Source organism: Trachurus japonicus, chromosome 14 (assembly GCF_045865225.1).
Source record: "Trachurus japonicus isolate A0001 chromosome 14, Traja_1.0".
Classification (NCBI taxonomy): domain Eukaryota; kingdom Metazoa; phylum Chordata; class Actinopteri; order Carangiformes; family Carangidae; genus Trachurus; species Trachurus japonicus.
In genome coordinates this window covers 13,935,169-13,951,887 of record NC_140920.1, presented here as the reverse complement: position 1 = coordinate 13,951,887, position 16,719 = coordinate 13,935,169, and the positions used below count along the sequence as shown (strand labels likewise).

Genomic DNA, 16,719 nt, shown 5'->3' with positions numbered 1-16,719 from the left:
CTGTAAAAACACACTACATTAAACATTTCTTGTGACTCAACAGGCCGTAACCACCAGTTCATCCAGTTTACATCTTTAGACATACGACAGTATCAAAACCTCAGAGTGTTGTCAGATAAACACAACAACACATTGATCGATGACTAGTGTGTAACAGGTGAACGATCTCAGTGAGAAGATCTTTTACTTCCTTTGTGTCCCAGGTTTAAAATCATTGGACTGGTTTCGTAATAGGTCAAAGGACACAAGAGTCTCATTTAAATGTATTGAGTAGTCAGTGCTTGCAAGATTGATATGACACTAATCACCTCCTCAAGCAGACAATATCTTTAACTGATGAAACTTTCCTACAAAATACATTAAACCAATGATTTATAATGACTTCAGGGGTTTCTGCCAATAAATAGCACAGTGGACATTCAACATCGGAGAACTGTAAAAGCAAATTTCCAATAAACATTCGAAAATTTGATACCTACCTGTGTCTAAATACTCACTGATTCCAATCTGTTTTTTCTAAAGATAACACCTAGTGTGTTTCTTCTGTATATCCCAATTAAAAGCTTGTCTATAACATCAATGTGAGATGTAGATGTGACAATATCAATTTAATGCATGCATCGGTTTTCTCTAGGACTGATCCGATTTGATTGAAAATGTAGTGTTTTTGCAGATATCTGACGCAAAATCTTACAGCATCTTGAAAAATAGTTTGGCAAGATATATTAAATGTATTTATTTATTATCCGCAATAATTATTTCTTACGCAAACATTTAAGAAGTAAAGTATTCCTGACTTTGTAAAGCTGTGTTACCAGCACCTTTCCTTCTGTATTGTCACTTCTCCAGGTCTATCAGTGGTGTCATGGGTGACAGTCTCTGCACTTTAGTTGTCTCTCTCTCCTCCTTGGAGCGAGACAAAATCTGGTGCCGCTGGGAGTGAAATTTTCGTTGTTCTGCACTATTACGACAATAAATATGTTCAGAAATATGCTCATTCAAAAGTCCTGAGGTGCTGCCAAGCAATCTACGATGAGGAGAATCCAAGCTTTACAGCTGTGACCCTATATTCTACACAATGTAAAAAAAAAAAAGTTAAAAATACGATTCAATCATACATTATAGTATAAATAAAGTCATCCATTCCACACTGCCCTGCAGGACACACAGACGTGGGCCACCAGAGCCAGACTGGAGCCAATAACATAATGGTACATTCCTCTGTCTCTTGACAACATCATTAGTTCATCGCTGTGCGTTCATCCCCGCTCTCCGTGCTGTCACGCTTCGCTCGCCGTCTCCCACGTCATGGCTGTGAAGTCCATGTCTGTGAGCGTGACGGTGAACGGAGCCTCCACTCTCTCGGGCTCCACGCGCTCCTCTACTCTGCTTGTGCTGTTCAAGTTGTTCACTCTCCAGGAGTTCAGAGGTCGAATCGATTTCTGGAAACGCTGCGAAAAAGAAGACGGAGACGGACCACTTCATCTGTTGTGTTGTGTTGGATATTTAAATAGGTACATAAAAGATAGGACAGTTGGAGCTATGCAATTAGTGTGACAGTGACAGAGGTAACCGGACCTCGTAGTGACAGAATGACTTAAGTGGTGATACTGACGTCTTTCAGTGTCCCAGTTTCCTTGGCCATGGCCACAATGGCCCAGATGAGGATCTGCAGACAGCAGGTCGCAGCCATGCACACGCCCAGAGCTTTACCCCACCGTGGGTACACATAGGACCCGTAGTGGAGCGATGTGTTGTACATCTCGATGAAGATGTACGTCAGGATGAACTGCAGCCGAGAAGAGGAAAGGCAAACAGTGAACAGAGGAATGGTTTCATCTTCACAAAACGCAACAGTGGCAACAGCAGCAAAAGAGACAGAGAGGAGCTGCAGGGTGAACTCAGATTGAATGTCAGTTTCTCCTCTTGAATTATTCAAATCTCTTGTTGTGAAGATTTCAGCACAGTTGGCTGCATTACAAAATCAGCAATGTTATTTTAGTTTCTTTGACCTTTTTGGGACAGTTAGTAATTGATTTATCATCTTTTCTCCTTCAGTTTCTGATAAACTATTTAGTCATTTACGGGGGTATTTTTAGTTCGCTGGGGCAGCTCAGTATCTCACCCCTCATCAAATTACCATTTGAAAGTACAACAATACATGATGACAATAAAGACACCACCAGTCTCATTGGAGATGGTATTTCTGCCTGAGGCAACATACAGAAATAAGAGAGGGAGTGATGTAAGATTGTGCAGTATCTGCATAATATTATAGGCACTGTATATGAAATGTGCTTTAGCTCATCAATTTAATGAGATGAGCTGGCATTGAAGGTCATTATGGATATTACATAATTATAAGAGTAGCAATTCTGATTCTGTTTAAGGCGCAATTATCAGCTCATTTTACAATTGTTTGTCACCTTTTCACAGAGACACAGTTCAGACAGAGTGGTAGATACAGTATATTCAGACTTTTTAACATACAGACATTTTCACATAACAAGCTTGAAATAAAAAGAAAAACATCACAAGTATGATAAAATAAAACGTCAGTGCATTTAGACTTAATATAAGGATCAGATAACAGGATAAGCTAGCTAATACATATCATACTAATCATACGGATGTCACATTGTACCTGCGTCTATCAATAACGAACATTAAAACTAACTTGTTTACTCACCAGCAGGAGAAATGGAGTGAAGAAAACCCAGCATGCTTTGAAGTAAAGCAGCACTTTGCTGCACCAGGGAGGGCAGTGGCAGATCATATCAATAATGTCTTGACAGAACTGGTTGACTCCTGATGAGGAAAGTTCATTAAGAGATGTATTAGAAAGCCTGGAAAAAACAAGATATTTTTTGGGACAGGAGAACGTGACAGAAAATGTCTTCAGTTTATCATTAAGAGGAACAAAATGGTGAAATGATGTGCAGTTAAAATGAGTGATATCAGTGCAGTTTTCATTCTTTTTATAAAACGTGCAGAACGTCATGTGACCCGAGTGTCTGAGACTTGTTTAGGGGAATGACGTTGTGTTACAGTAGAGGAGATGATTGAGGAGGTTAGGGGAGTGAGATGGGCTACCATAGAAGAAGGAGATGCCAAGGCACATGAAGAGGGCGATGATGATGAGGCCGAAACTAGTGCTGAAGGAGTCAATGAGAGTGAACCAGTAAATGCCTCCCTATGGACACAAAGACAGCGGATGAGGGGGAGGGACATGTGAGGCTGATCACACAGACAATGCAATTGCAGAAAACATTCATCACATGTTCAAATTCACACTCACGTCGGTCACTAACAAAAGACCCATCAGGTAGAAGCCAAAACACAGCGCGCCCAGGAACAAGGACTTGTGCAGCGCGTTTCTTCTGAGCTGTGGAAACTCGTCCAGCACGGCCGTGGTGATGCCCTCCATGTTGCCAAACTGGGAGGAGGCGGAGCAGAAGATGTCATACACAAGATGATTGATTGTTTTTGGTTGTTATTGTGTTTTTTTTGCCAGTATCTAACATAAAGTTGACATAAAGTCTCACCAGTGTATCGATCCCCAGCATGAAGAGCATGAGAAAGAACATAATGGACCAGAACACGGAGCCTGGTAGTAGAGCAAGGGCTTCTGGGTAAGCAACAAAGGCCAAACCAGGACCTGAAGACAAATAAAATAAAATAAAATAAAATAAAATAAAATATTCAGGGTTCATTTAGTATAACAAACAAACTCTAAAGTCGAGCAGAATTAATTTGCCCACTGATGCCTGTGCCATGAAATCTTACTGAATCTAACTGCAAACAAAGTTGGACTAGAAAAAAGAGGCACATGAATTATCCATGTAAGCTACACTGAAGTGAGATTGTTAATAAGATAACTACCTGTATCTGCCACCTTTCCGACAGGCACTCCCTTCCTCCACGCCATGTGACCCAGGATTGAAAATATGGCAAATCCTGAGAAGAAGCTGGTCGTGCAGTTTCCTGTTGTGATAATTATAGTGTCCCTGAAACCACAAGAAGCAGCACGGTTAAGAGACTGAAGCTGCTGTGACTTCAACATGGAAGCAGCACGTCAGAGCCGAGCGCAAACTCACCTGATGACGTTGTTGTCAAACTTATTGTAAGAGGCCATAGACAGCAGCCCCCCAACTCCAATACCCAAGGAGTAGAAGATCTGTGAGGCTGCGTCATTCCACACCTGCAATGTTTCAGACAGATATGAGCTTTAACTAAGGAAAATATCTGTAGTTATTTACCTCATATGTGTGGTGGCCTGGGAAAACCCTTCACATGGTGGGATTTTGACATCATGTTTTGATATTTCCATAAACTAGACGTTTTCGGCTATTCATAACTGTTTGAATAGATGAGATAGCCCTTTCAGATCAAAAGTTATGGGCATTTTAATCTATTATGACCAAAAAACTGAAAAGTGAGAAAAATGGCTTTAACTAGAATGTTGCTGTTTTAACCCTCTAAAGACGAGTGTTTTACAAAACATTAAACAACTTCTGAACCGTTTATGATAGAGACGAGCTGTAACCTGTATCTGAATCGTGTTATGTTCTGCTTTCCGACGGTCCTTGAATGTCACCTCTACAATAACAACGGACCTCCTCTCCTCTAGCACTGCTGCCGCAATGAAACGCTTTATTCGCCACAATAACATACAATTATGTACTTTCCGTATTGTAGTAGGGAGTTCAAAGTACCAGAATCACACAAAATATCAAAATCGTGGAAATAGTACCTTTCCACCTATTTTGGCTATTTGCCACAATAGAACGTCAGCGACTTCCGACGGGTTTTCCCAGGCCGCCACACATATGTGACCTTATTATCAGAAGTACCTGTGCATTAGCTAACCGGCCCCAGTCTGGCGTGAGGTAGAACTTGACACCCTGGAGCGAGCCCTCCAGCGTGGCCCCTCTGATGATCAGGACAACCAGCACAAAGTACGGGAAGGTGGCTGTGACATAAACCACCTGAAACAGGGACGACATGGATGAGCTTTCGGAGGACACGTTATGACAGCAAAGGGCATGAATATGTGTGTGTGTGTGTGTGTGTGTGAGCTGACAATAACAACATTGTGTAGATTCACCTTGCCAGAGCTGCGGATGCCCTTGAGCATACACAGGAAGATTATGATCCAGGCGGCCAGGAGGCACAGGGCCAGGGGCCAGCGCACGGGGCCCGGGTCATGAAGGCCCTGACTGTGTACGACACCCAGCACTCGCTCACTGCAGGAAAACACACACATATACTCTATTACAGCACACCTTCTATGACCACACTTACTGTCACACCTACTTACTACGCATTGAATGATGCAAAATAAACAAGACGCAGTTGTTCGGCTGGAATAAGAAGTGGCTTTGAAGACATTTGTCTGAAGTAAAAAAAGAACATTACTCACAATGTTGAGTGTTCTAATATTTTTCTTCATTGTTTAACGGCACTAAAAATAACAGGGGAATTACACATTAAGAGGTAAAACTGTAATCCAGTGCTCTGAGAGAGACTTACAGTGCAATTGTCCATGTTACAGTGGATAGCATCTTCATTTTAAATTCTGTTTCTTTTCTTATTTAATTTATTTATTACCCCCCAACCCCCCCCCCCCGCTGCTATTTCTGTACCAAGTGTCTATTTGTATTTTCTCTACAGGGGATCAGTAAACGTATATCTGATATTATCTCTTATCTTAATTAGAAGAATAATATAGGTAATATTTATTGAACATTCATGAAGCTTTGCAATCTATGTTGCCTGTCGCACTTTAGATATAATATTTGATGACAAAAATTTAATAAATTAAAAGACCTTTGTGCATTGTGCAGATTTATGAAGTCTGATGAATAACATGCTCTATTTAATCATAAAGGATTAAGAGTGCAATTGTCAGCGCCATTAAACAGCTCACACAGTGTCTTGTTTTGGATAAACATTTATACTGCTGTTTCTTCTATTTTTTCCTTTACTATAACAAAAATAACAACTTAAAACTTTATAATCTGGACAGGAAGTTTGGTATCTGTCATCATAAGCATTCATGTGTGTTTCAGCTCCTCAGGAATGGGCCATGCTGCTATGTTTTTGTGACCATGGTGTATAAACAGTCTGACTTAAACGCTGCATCTGAACCTCAGACTGCACCCTTTGGTTTGTTTGCTGAATATCAATAAACCGTCGCTCTCACTGAGCTGTCACCGCAGCACTGTGTTCAAACACAATACAACCTTTCATGCAAGAGAACTGAGGATTAACTATGATACTGTAATGGTAAAGTATTAACGCCATCAGGACTTATAACTACAGTTATAAAACGCTGTAATGGTTCATAGTTCTTACGTACTGTGTCAGTGTATAGAGTACAATATATAATACAGGAATCAACATTAAGGTCTGGCCATAAAGTTCCTCCTATTCATCTGAAAAGGTGACAGTGTAAGTCCAGTAACTGTAAACAATACTGGTGTTTGTTTAAAAAAGTCACAAAAAGTATTGGCACAGTGTGAGAGCTATAATAGAAAAAGAAAAAGTATAAAATGGCACGCTGTTAAGTATACATTGCACTTAAAGTCTAAAGAATAATTAAACAGTCTGCACACATTTGCAAAGCAAGTCTGATTGCATCAAATAAGAGCGGTGGTGAGTGATTGTGTAGTAAAAAAAAAGAAGCACTTACTTCCAGAAGATTTCTGTGGGGCTGAGGGTTTTACCAGTGGTGCTATTCGCTGTTTTGTTGCAGAGAGCAGCGTTGGCTATAGCATCACAGGACCAGGGCAAAGGGCTCTGGAAGGAGCTGCCCAGGTAGTAAAATGTCCACGCTATGATGACGTTATAGTATAGACACACCAGCGTGGACACACAGAGCATCCCAATGCCAATACCTACAGGAAATGACAGACGAGAAATGTTGAGTATCTCAGAAAAACCGGATATATAACATTGTTGTACTGTATCTGGCCCAGATATATTTACTTTGAACTCTGTGTTGTATACTGTTTATATAGAATATACAGTATTTAATGGATAAATATAAGAGTATATTGTGTCTTAATCATGACATTCAACACTGGTACTGTTCACCAGAACTTATTCACTTCCTTTGTAACACTCAGGAGTTAAAACCAACCTGCTTTTCTTGCTCTATTCCTGGGCTCTAAGACACTTCCTGCAGGTTTCCTTCTCACATGTTTATATTTAGCAGCTTGACTTGTTCAGGATTGGCCACATGACTTAAAGTGATGTGAGTCAGCAGCAGGTTATTTTCCTGAACTACTACATTAGTCTGGATTGACTGGCAGTGCTGGCGTTTTGACGTCAACCTGAGATCCGGCTCATGCAAATCATCACATTGTTGTTGAGAGTGGACGCTCAGGATCGCTTAAGAATTAATACAGAGCTGTGGTTTGATCTTTCTGACACTACGTTAACACTGTCTGGCTAATTGTAGCTGAGAATAAACTCACATTACATTTCCACACTGTTAAGATAATCTCAAAGTTTGCGTCCCTTGGTTTACAGTGAATATAAATGTGTAGTTACGGGACATAATGTCAGTAATTACCTTTGAGCAGAGGGCAGCATTTCCACACAGTGATGGGGCCAGCTGCTCCGTACTGGCCTAAACTCAGCTCCATGAGAAAGAGCGGGACGCCCGTGACAAAGAGCATAATGAAGTAGGGGATGAGAAACACACCTGTTGAATATGAGAAATAGGTCAGTGAGAGGAGAAGGGTGGTGCTGGGAGAGACATCCACAGTAATGAAGCAGACCGGCTTGTAGAGGCAGGTAGGTCGTCTTATTATACACACTCTGTCTACAGTGAATGGCAGCTACATAGACAGATGTTATTCTGTTTCACCGCTGGTTGAGCTCCAACACGTTTTGATTTCAGGGGGAAGATGCACAGTTAAGTAAGGCTGGGTTAAACAGGGCGACCGCATGTCTGGTGCAGTGCAATCAAGGAAAAACACACACTCGTCTCTACTTAGAGGATTAGTAAACGCTTTGTGTTGTTGCTCTGTGTACCAGTGAGGAGCTCTGAGCTGAGTGTGACAGCACACACACACACACACACACCCAAGGGCAGGGCAAAGACTGCCTCTTGTCCAAATGGGTGTAACAAATTATAACAGACACACCACTTAGCATTAAAAGCATTTGATACTTCAGAGAGGGAAATCAACCACCCACCTCCTCCGTTGCGGTAACAAAGGTAGGGGAACCGCCACACGTTGGCCAGCCCCACACAGTATCCCATACAGGAGAGCAGGAACTCGTACTTCCCTCCCCACTGCTCCCTCTGGACGTCCGGGGTCGGAGCGGCTGCAGCACCCGTGGGTCCGGATTCAACCTGTGAATGCTGCGGCACGGGCTCAGCTGTCGTCGGGTTGTTGTGGCCATTTTGAGTAACGGTGTGTCCGTTCAAATGTGCTGAATTCTGGGAAAATAAAAAGCACTCTGTGAACCCGGTGAAATCAGAGAAGACAGTAGATACAGGAATACCGATATCAGAGCAAATCTGAAACTGATCTGGTCTCTTTGCTTTTTTTTTGGTGATGTGGTTGTCTAAAAAAGTTTACACGCACCACAGAAATGATAGATCTTTCACCCCAGTGGCAAAATAGGTTTCAAGTCAGGTTTAACTCATGAGACATTAAAAACTGAACTTCATTCCTTCATCTTTGCTGCAGGCCATCTTTACACACCGGAGGGGAACTGTTTACTCTTGACAGGTTGCAGGGAGGAAGTTTGATTGAGATACCAGCTTCTGCTTTATGTGCTGTTACTGTTACTGTTAGATGGTCAAACATTAAACCATCAGTCAAATAGAAACAATTCACAAGGTTTCATCTAATCTATGTTTAGATTTAAGGACATCCAATATCAGCTATAATGTTTTTATGAGATTTCCTATAACACCATGTTTTATGCAGACAAAGAAACTATAGGTTGATATATAAACAGGAATGAAGGCTTTTATGTTAAATAGGAAGTTGAGGTACTGCACAGTGTCACTGTTTTGATTCGAGAAGTAACAGAACTACTGTGAACCACGAGATGAACACTGTCAAAGGCAGAGGTAAAACTTTATTCATTGTATGGAAACAAACAAAACACATGCAGCTGTAGCCTACATCACTAACCAAGGGTTAGGGTTAAAACCACAGACTGTGTAAAATCATGCAACTATTAAGTAGCCTATGTGGGAATTAAATTGACTTGAAAAAAGTATTTTAAAAAAATCTAAAAAAAACATTAAATTGCCTTGAGATTTAAGTTACTTTATATAACCATCTTAAATTGACCTATATGGCTTAGGCACTGCATATCTATGTGGCACAAAGCTGCATCTCTGAGGACAAGATCAGATAGAAACTTTCTGTTTTGATCTGGTATAATAGCAAAAGCAAAACAAAAAAACACACAACCCCCAGTGTGTTGCTGTTGTGTGAGAAAAAAATGTAGATCAACACATGTGTTGTGTAGAAGTCAGGTTTTTATCTCTGCTGTCCGTGGTGCATCTGAAGTCAAACCTGGAGCTCAGAGCAATGTGGAGGAACAGGTTAGACTGCTTCTCCTAGGCTACTTCTGTCTTTATCGTTTATTTATTCCCTGTTAGGTGATACTAGTTAAGGGGTCCCACAATGATTAGAGCGACTAACCTTCTTCTTAAGGCCACATATATAGTGAAATATCTGCTTTGGTTTCAACGGTAATAAAAAAACAAAACAAAAAAAGTAACCTAAATGAAGCCCAAACAACATCCGCTCCTACCTGCGCTGGGCTCGCGCCGGGGCTCCCGGCTGCTGCTTTGCCGCTGTAGTCCTGCATTTCCTCCGCCGCGGAGGTGGCGCTTCAGGGTCTGGTGTGTCGCTCGGTAGTCCACATGTCAGAGGGAAAAGTCCTCTTGAGAGTGCGGCATTTTGTTGGTTTTGTTTTGTTTAGTTTTGTTTCAGCGGCCGGTGAAGAAGAAGCGTCGGTCGGCGTTAGAGAGGAGAGTGACGCCGCAGGGAGCAGGGAGGCATCGGCGGTGACGAGGAGGAAGCAGGAGGCGGTGGGCGGCGAGGTGAAGGGCAGGAGGCAGGGCGCAGGTGCGGCGCTGCAGGCACGGAGGAGAAAGAGAGAGAGAGACACCTCCTCCCTCCTCCCTCTCACTCCTGATGTGTTGTGTTAAATGAACCTAAGGCCACTTTAAAATACTACACTGTTTTACTTTGAAAACACACATTGCATTAAGTCGTTATTTTAAATCACATATCTTATATCACTCATGACATTACTGAACCTTTTGTGTTTGTCAGTGCTCTACTCACATTACTGCACAAGGTGAAACTTGAAAATGCCAGTGTGTGACATGATATATCATAACTGCCAGTCTGTAGGTGTCTCTGTCTCTACCATGTGGTTGAAGTTGTAGGCTACCTACCTGGAAAACAATTTGAGGGCCTGCACAGGTGTGTTAGAGCAGAGTCCTCCATGGAAAAATGCATGTTTTAGATCACAGTAAAAAAAAAAAAAAAAGAAAAAGAAAAAAAAAAGTGCATGGACCTTGAGTTGTGGTCAAGTGATTACACTTAATCGGAAATGCTGTTTCTGTTTCTTCATAGTTCTGCAAAATGTTTCACATTGGGATGTGTTCAAGCTCTGTGTGAGGCTGCAGTCAGAGGCCTCAGAGGACAGAGGAAGAGCTGTCCTGTCTCTGTCCACTGCTCAAAACTCATCAACAAATCCTCAACTCTATAGCTGCGTCTGTCTCGTCTCTATAAGCCGTACGTATAAACAACGGTTTGTGGTTTGGATGGTATTTACACACAGGTGTTTTCTCTAAACAAACAACCCCTGTGTTGTATCTCCACTGTTGACGTTGATGCTCTTTCCACACCTGACCACACCCAGGATTGATCTCAGGGTCAGAGTTTCAGCTAACTTTTTTACCTTTCTGCCCCTAGAGGTCATTGCAGTGAGTCTTTACCTTCTAGCAAAGTCACCCCTTAAAAACCGAAGAGATAGTGATTATTGTAGTTGATTCATTTTTACTATCTAGATTTTACAGATCAAAAAGAAACAGGGAAATGTCTGTGTGTATAGATCAGGCTCGGTTTGAACATGTCCTGTGTCACTGTGAAAGCCTAACAGTGCACCTTCCTGCTTCATGTCTTTTCTTAGATACTGTGAAATTACTATTGTTATTATGTCCCCCCAAAAAACTCCTTATCTTAAATACACATGCATCATCCCTTATTGTCAGCTAGAGGGTGAGGTAATTCATTGTCTGTGGATTAAATATAGGACAGAATTAAATGGTAAGTGAGGTTAGTGTAACAGTGACAGTTCACGTAAAGAAAGGAAGAACAATGTTTCTCAGTCTCTGTGTCTGGGATGAGAAACATCTGAGGTTTCACACGGCTGTGAGAGACGCTGTAAACCTTGTGTTAATCTGCCTGTGTGTGACACACACAGAGGGAGAGAGAGAAACAGCAGCGTCTGAGTGACCACACTTCTCAATGCAACTTCCTGGGGTGTGATGAGTGAAACAGAAGTATATTTGAAAACACATCAACCACAGACATTCGGCAACAGCGTTTAATATGAAAAGCAAAGAAAGCAGCAGCAGCAGCAGCAGCAGCAGCAGCAGCAGCACAGTTCAGACCAGCTGCCATCATCAGTGCTTACAGGACACAAATACATAGATCACAACCTCACATGCAGCAGTTAACTCCTCGTTGCACTGAATGTAAAGAGTTTGACCGACTTAACCAAGCAGGCAAACAAATATTTTTTAGCACTGGTCAATAGTTATTGTCCATATTATCCTTGATGGTGTGATCCTGGGCGTCTTTTTCTTTCTTAGTAGCCACTCACAAACTCTTTAATCCACATAAGCTCATGATGCTTCTCTAAATCCACCCAATCTGTTGTGTGTCTATACTTAACAGCACTACTTGACCAATCTGGGTCGATGTGTGCGGTGCAGTGAAGCTGCACGGTTGCTGCTCGTGCAGAGGAAAATGATCATAATTTGAACTTCTGTATAATCATATTGTTTTTAAAATGAGGATTTAGTCAGATTGTGACAACAGCGAACATCTTCATCATGTCGCACTGAGGTGGAAAACTGGATGAGAGCCTGAATGAGTGAGAAGCTTTGAGGATTTCTTCAGGAAAATGGAAATACAAGACCAACCAAAGAGCAACTGGAGTCGGTATTTTTGCAACCGGCCTCCAGTGGACTTTGACACGACTACAAAATGCTGCCTTTTCTGCAGTGATCTGAAAAGCAGCTCTGTTAGACAGGACGGCAGCTCGGATCCATATGGCAGCATGTGGCCCGACCCTGAACCGGTAAGGTTCAAGAGCTGTCACAGTCAGTCTTTTGCCATGGATGCTCGGATAAGACTGGATCATCTGAAGTCGGGGTGTAAGTCTCCTTCTCCTTCTCCTTCACCTTCACCTTCCTGTGCCACGGACGGGACCCTGTTCAACTACAGCTGTCAAAAAGAGACGTGGGAGAGTGAGTCGAAAGAAGAGGAGTCGGCTCTGGACTTGGTGGAGCTCCTTGATGTGGAGGATGAGGAGCAAGACGAAGAGAGCTGGTAGGTCGCAGCAGATCATCAATCATATTCTTCTGAGAGTGTGGCAAGAAAATGTGCAATTTTACTGCTCAGGCTACAATTTAATGTAAGAACGACAAGAATCCAAGTCACTACACCTTAAAAAAACGTGTTTAGGAGCTGGATTTGTCCTGATGATACTTGAAAACTACTCCAAACTAGTCTCTAGTCCCCGTGTGTTGATGTGAATGTTCCTCCTCACAGGTTATATGAGTCTCCAAAGATGCAGATGACCAAGGAAAAAACTGAGTCTGCTCTCGGGTGGTGTCGACACGTCCTGGATAACCCCAGCCCCGAGGTGGAGGCGGCGTGTCGTCTGCTGATAAGTCGGCTGGATGAAAGTAAGTGAGCAGCACCGAGAGGCTCAACGTGCTGCACATTGTTGTGATTAGAAAAATATATAATTTTCTGAAGCTCATACAGGTTTACCTCCCATCCACTTTCTGTATCGTCAGGATCAAGCAGTCGCTTCCACAGACGCCCTGCGGTGTTTCATCATGCCGACACACAAAGCACTGCTGAAGGTTTAGGTAATAAAGTGATGAGAGCTTCGGGGTCTTCAACTTCTTTTCATGCAAAACAACCTGAGATCGTTTATAATTCTTAAACATTGTGGCATATTTTCTCTTCACAGACAACAATGAGCTGAGCATCTGTCATCATGACTCAATAAACACAAACTACAGGCTGGAGGACATCACTGACGTCCACATTATGGCTCGTATACAGGAAGCCAGTGAGTACAGAGAAGTGAGATGATGGTTTAGTGTAGGCTGCATCCTCAGTGAGTGTTGGATGGAGATACAGTAACTTGAGTCTGTGTCTTTCAGGTTTAAGACAAGATTATGTTTCTACGCCTGCTGCCGCTGCTGCTTCGCTGTGGAGAAGCCCTGAGTCACCAGCGATGCTTTCATCTTATTCTAAAACCGCACTAGACAATGTTGATGACTTCACTCCAGGAAGTAAAACTCAGGCTGCATCTTCCTCTCTCTGGCGACCCAGTCTGTTGTCACTGAGCTCCTCCTCCTCTTCCTCCTCCTCACCAACACCAGCTGCCAAGATGAGCTGCCAGAGTCCAAACCTGGTCAGACTTCACCAGCAAGTCACCCAGTACAAGCTGCTTAAACTCGCTCAGAGTCAAGGTGCACAGAGCGTCTACAGATGCTTTCTATTCTGTTTTCAATAATGCTGTAGCCTACTGTATCATATCAGATCACCATGTCATCAGATGGCCCGCTAGGTTGGTGTGAAGCGTTATGATTGACTGATTGTGATCAGGGCTATTGCATGGGGGGAGAAAGGTGATGACAATTAGAGGCCCACAGCCCAGTAGCCTAATCTTTCTATGACTAAATTACAACCCTGACTAATACTCATGCTGCATCAGCATCAAAACAAAGCTACAAAACATTAAAAATTCATTAAAAATGTTTTATTTTCCAAGCAATACCCCCCTGCCTTCTTTAAAAAAAATGGTTTAGTCCATGCTGAAGCAACAGTGGCCCCCGCAAACTCTTGAGACAGTTATTAGCTAACATAGCACCAAACCAAAAGCGTCATGACTTATGAGACATAGTGGAGAGAAGTATTAAATCAGAATGACAGGCAGGTTGTATGTTACTGTCACTCACAGCCATCATTGCTCTGGTTGAATTAAATAAAAAATACATAGTCTATGAAAAAAGTGGGGATGAAACGTTAGGGGTTTGGGGTCCCACTAAAGATTTTTTTCAGGGGAACCTGAATTACTAGCAATAGCCCTGATTGTGATTGAACAATCTTGACTGCAGTCTGTGGTGTGTAATTTCTCAGTCAAACAAAAAGGCTGTTTGTGCCTTTAAGGACATTTTAATTAATTCCTAAATCTAATTGTTTTTTTAGTAATGTGATTTTAACAATTAAAAAAAATAAATAAATCTTTTATTATTTACACAAAGAAAATAGCGATTCTGAATGTTTCCAAAACACAGGAAATTAATGGAGTGATATCCTATTTGTTTTTAACAAACTGAAGAGTGAGTTTACCTATAAAAGTTACTATGATATGCTGTGATAAAGCCCACAAAAAACACACTTTCCAGTTTGGTTTAAAAAAAAGAGTGTTCCTGAAAAGACATTAGATTAAAAATGAAGTTTGATCCTGTTTAAATTGGTTGTGAAAAAAAGTGAAATTGAGGAAGTGCATGTGACCTATAAAACTAAAACTGTGAAATGTGTTTTGCAGCAACATCAGCAGGCAGGACGAGGTCACCTGCGCGGACCAGCCTTCGCTCCCTCCAGGCCGTCAGGAACAGCCGGAATTTGGAAACAGACGGCTGTCACGCTGCTGATCAAATCATTTGTCCTCCATCAGGTTTGGATCCGTTTCCTCACGTTTCAAAGATCAAAGGAAAAGAAAATTCATCAGATTTGGTAATTTAACATGAAAGCTGGAACAGATAACTCATGGCGTTGTTAGAACAGTTAAAACAAACCATCTCTGATTGTTTTCCCCAGATGTATCCTCTTCCTCTACCAGAATGGGGTCAAGCCACTGGTCTCCATCACTTTCTGCAGCATCCATGAAATCCAATGTCCCGCTGTACTCAGGGAGAAGCTCCTCTTCCCGGCTGATGGCCATGAAGAAACTGCAGAGGTCTCAGTCTCTCAGCCCCTGCAGGATCCCTCACCCTGCTAGAGGATACCTGTCTGTTCATGGCCGTGTTTTTGCCGCACCTGAGAGGTCGACAGCCGTAGCTTGGGCCAGAAATGCACCATCCACTCTACGATGAACCAGTGAATCTCTGATACCAATAATATAATGGAATACCTATGAGTCATAAAGACATAAAAATATAAAGAAATCCATGCAATATTTTGACATAATTTCCTTCTAAGCTTGTTAAGCCTGTATAATCACATAAACATCTTTCCACTGTGAGGGGATTAGTGTCTGCATTAGATTTCTTATATTTCATGGAAGATAGTGTATGCACTGCATCGGTGTACTGCATTTTTGTGCGACTACCACTCCCTATTGTGTCAAGCAAAAACAATTGTAAAAATGAAGTGTTGAAGAGAGAAGATTGCAGAATTATCAGCAGCCTTGTTCTGCTGATAAAAGCACCTTGAAATAATGACAGTGTAGGCTGATCCTCTGTGCTGCAGCACTCAGTACTGTATGTCCTGTACTGTCTGTGGTTTTGCAGGCATGCTGCACTGCATGTGCATAAGCTCATCTAATTCTAAGGGGGCGGGGAGTCATATAATTCATCAGCAGACACAGCGGCGCAATGTTAATGTAATGAATTAAAGGTGCATCAGTGTGGGTGATAAACTGATTTGGTTCCATGCTGATTTTAATGTGGAAGTGCAGGCGAACCTCATGTTAGATTGCAGGATGGGCTGTTTTCTGCAGAGCTGTTGCAACAGGAAGTGCACATTGCCGTCATAAAGAGAGAATAAAGAGGTGACCCGTACATAATAGAAAACTTGTTTCTCACTAGGAAATAGCGGTGAAGCTTCCTCCTAAAATTGTTCAGTGCCCTTTGCGTTTTCAGTGGTGGCCACATTTGCTGATGTTTTTCATGCAGAAAACTTAGTTCATTCACCACCACCAGTGTATTTTTCAGTTTCAACTGTTTGTCAGATTTTTAATTTATGTATTTATTAGAAACTGAAGACCAGTTCGAGTTCTTGACATTGAATGAAGTCACTATTGAAGGGGAAAGGCCTTTAGATGGTATACATGCTATAACTTGTTTCGGCTAAAGCTCGATTTCCCTCATGTCTCGACATGTCATGGCAGGTCTGATACTGTGTTTACATTTCTGTGGTTTTGAACCTATTCATTGTTTTATTCACAGCAAATCAGCCTGTTGAGTTTGTTTGATCTCATTTTCGAGGCTGACTGGGATCCAATGAGACATACATGGACTACAAATCAAGTGCTTCAAAATTTCAAATATTTATCAGAATGAATCGGTGCAGAGACAAGTTGGTCTGATGGGTGAGATCATACATTACATAAACGTTTCCTGTTGTGTTCACTGGATGTGGAGCATGGAGCTGCAGTACTTTCTACAGTCTACTGTGAATTGTGTTGAATGTA

General features: G+C 42.0%; 2 protein-coding genes across 4 annotated transcripts; one reads left to right on the top strand and one right to left on the bottom strand.

Annotated features, from left to right (window-relative positions):
• Window positions 1-351: 351 nt before the first annotated feature.
• Window positions 352-9,965, bottom strand: slc6a7 (solute carrier family 6 member 7). 2 transcript variants are annotated; one of them, XM_085797746.1, is made up of 14 exons: window positions 9,793-9,965; window positions 8,209-8,473; window positions 7,580-7,711; window positions 6,695-6,899; window positions 5,108-5,246; window positions 4,854-4,988; window positions 4,098-4,201; window positions 3,883-4,007; window positions 3,546-3,658; window positions 3,299-3,436; window positions 3,094-3,193; window positions 2,690-2,808; window positions 1,616-1,789; window positions 352-1,451 (listed from the first exon to the last, which is right to left on the bottom strand). In XM_085797746.1, the coding sequence occupies exons 1-14, from the start codon at window positions 9,847-9,849 to the stop codon at window positions 1,281-1,283; spliced, it is 1,977 nt and encodes a 658-aa protein (XP_085653872.1). In that variant the 5' UTR covers window positions 9,850-9,965; the 3' UTR covers window positions 352-1,280. The 2 variants fall into 2 exon arrangements, with proteins under 2 accessions (XP_085653872.1, XP_085653871.1); XM_085797745.1 differs by lacking the exon at window positions 9,793-9,965 and having other exon boundaries at window positions 8,209-8,452.
• A 2,021-nt stretch (window positions 9,966-11,986) lies between these two features.
• Window positions 11,987-15,517, top strand: LOC146974423 (SLAIN motif-containing protein-like). 2 transcript variants are annotated; one of them, XM_085797747.1, is made up of 7 exons: window positions 11,987-12,611; window positions 12,834-12,970; window positions 13,085-13,159; window positions 13,264-13,365; window positions 13,460-13,771; window positions 14,854-14,982; window positions 15,126-15,517. In XM_085797747.1, the coding sequence occupies exons 1-7, from the start codon at window positions 12,184-12,186 to the stop codon at window positions 15,398-15,400; spliced, it is 1,458 nt and encodes a 485-aa protein (XP_085653873.1). In that variant the 5' UTR covers window positions 11,987-12,183; the 3' UTR covers window positions 15,401-15,517. The 2 variants fall into 2 exon arrangements, with proteins under 2 accessions (XP_085653873.1, XP_085653874.1); XM_085797748.1 differs by having other exon boundaries at window positions 14,854-15,041; window positions 15,126-15,400.
• The last annotated feature ends 1,202 nt before the right edge of the window (window positions 15,518-16,719 follow it).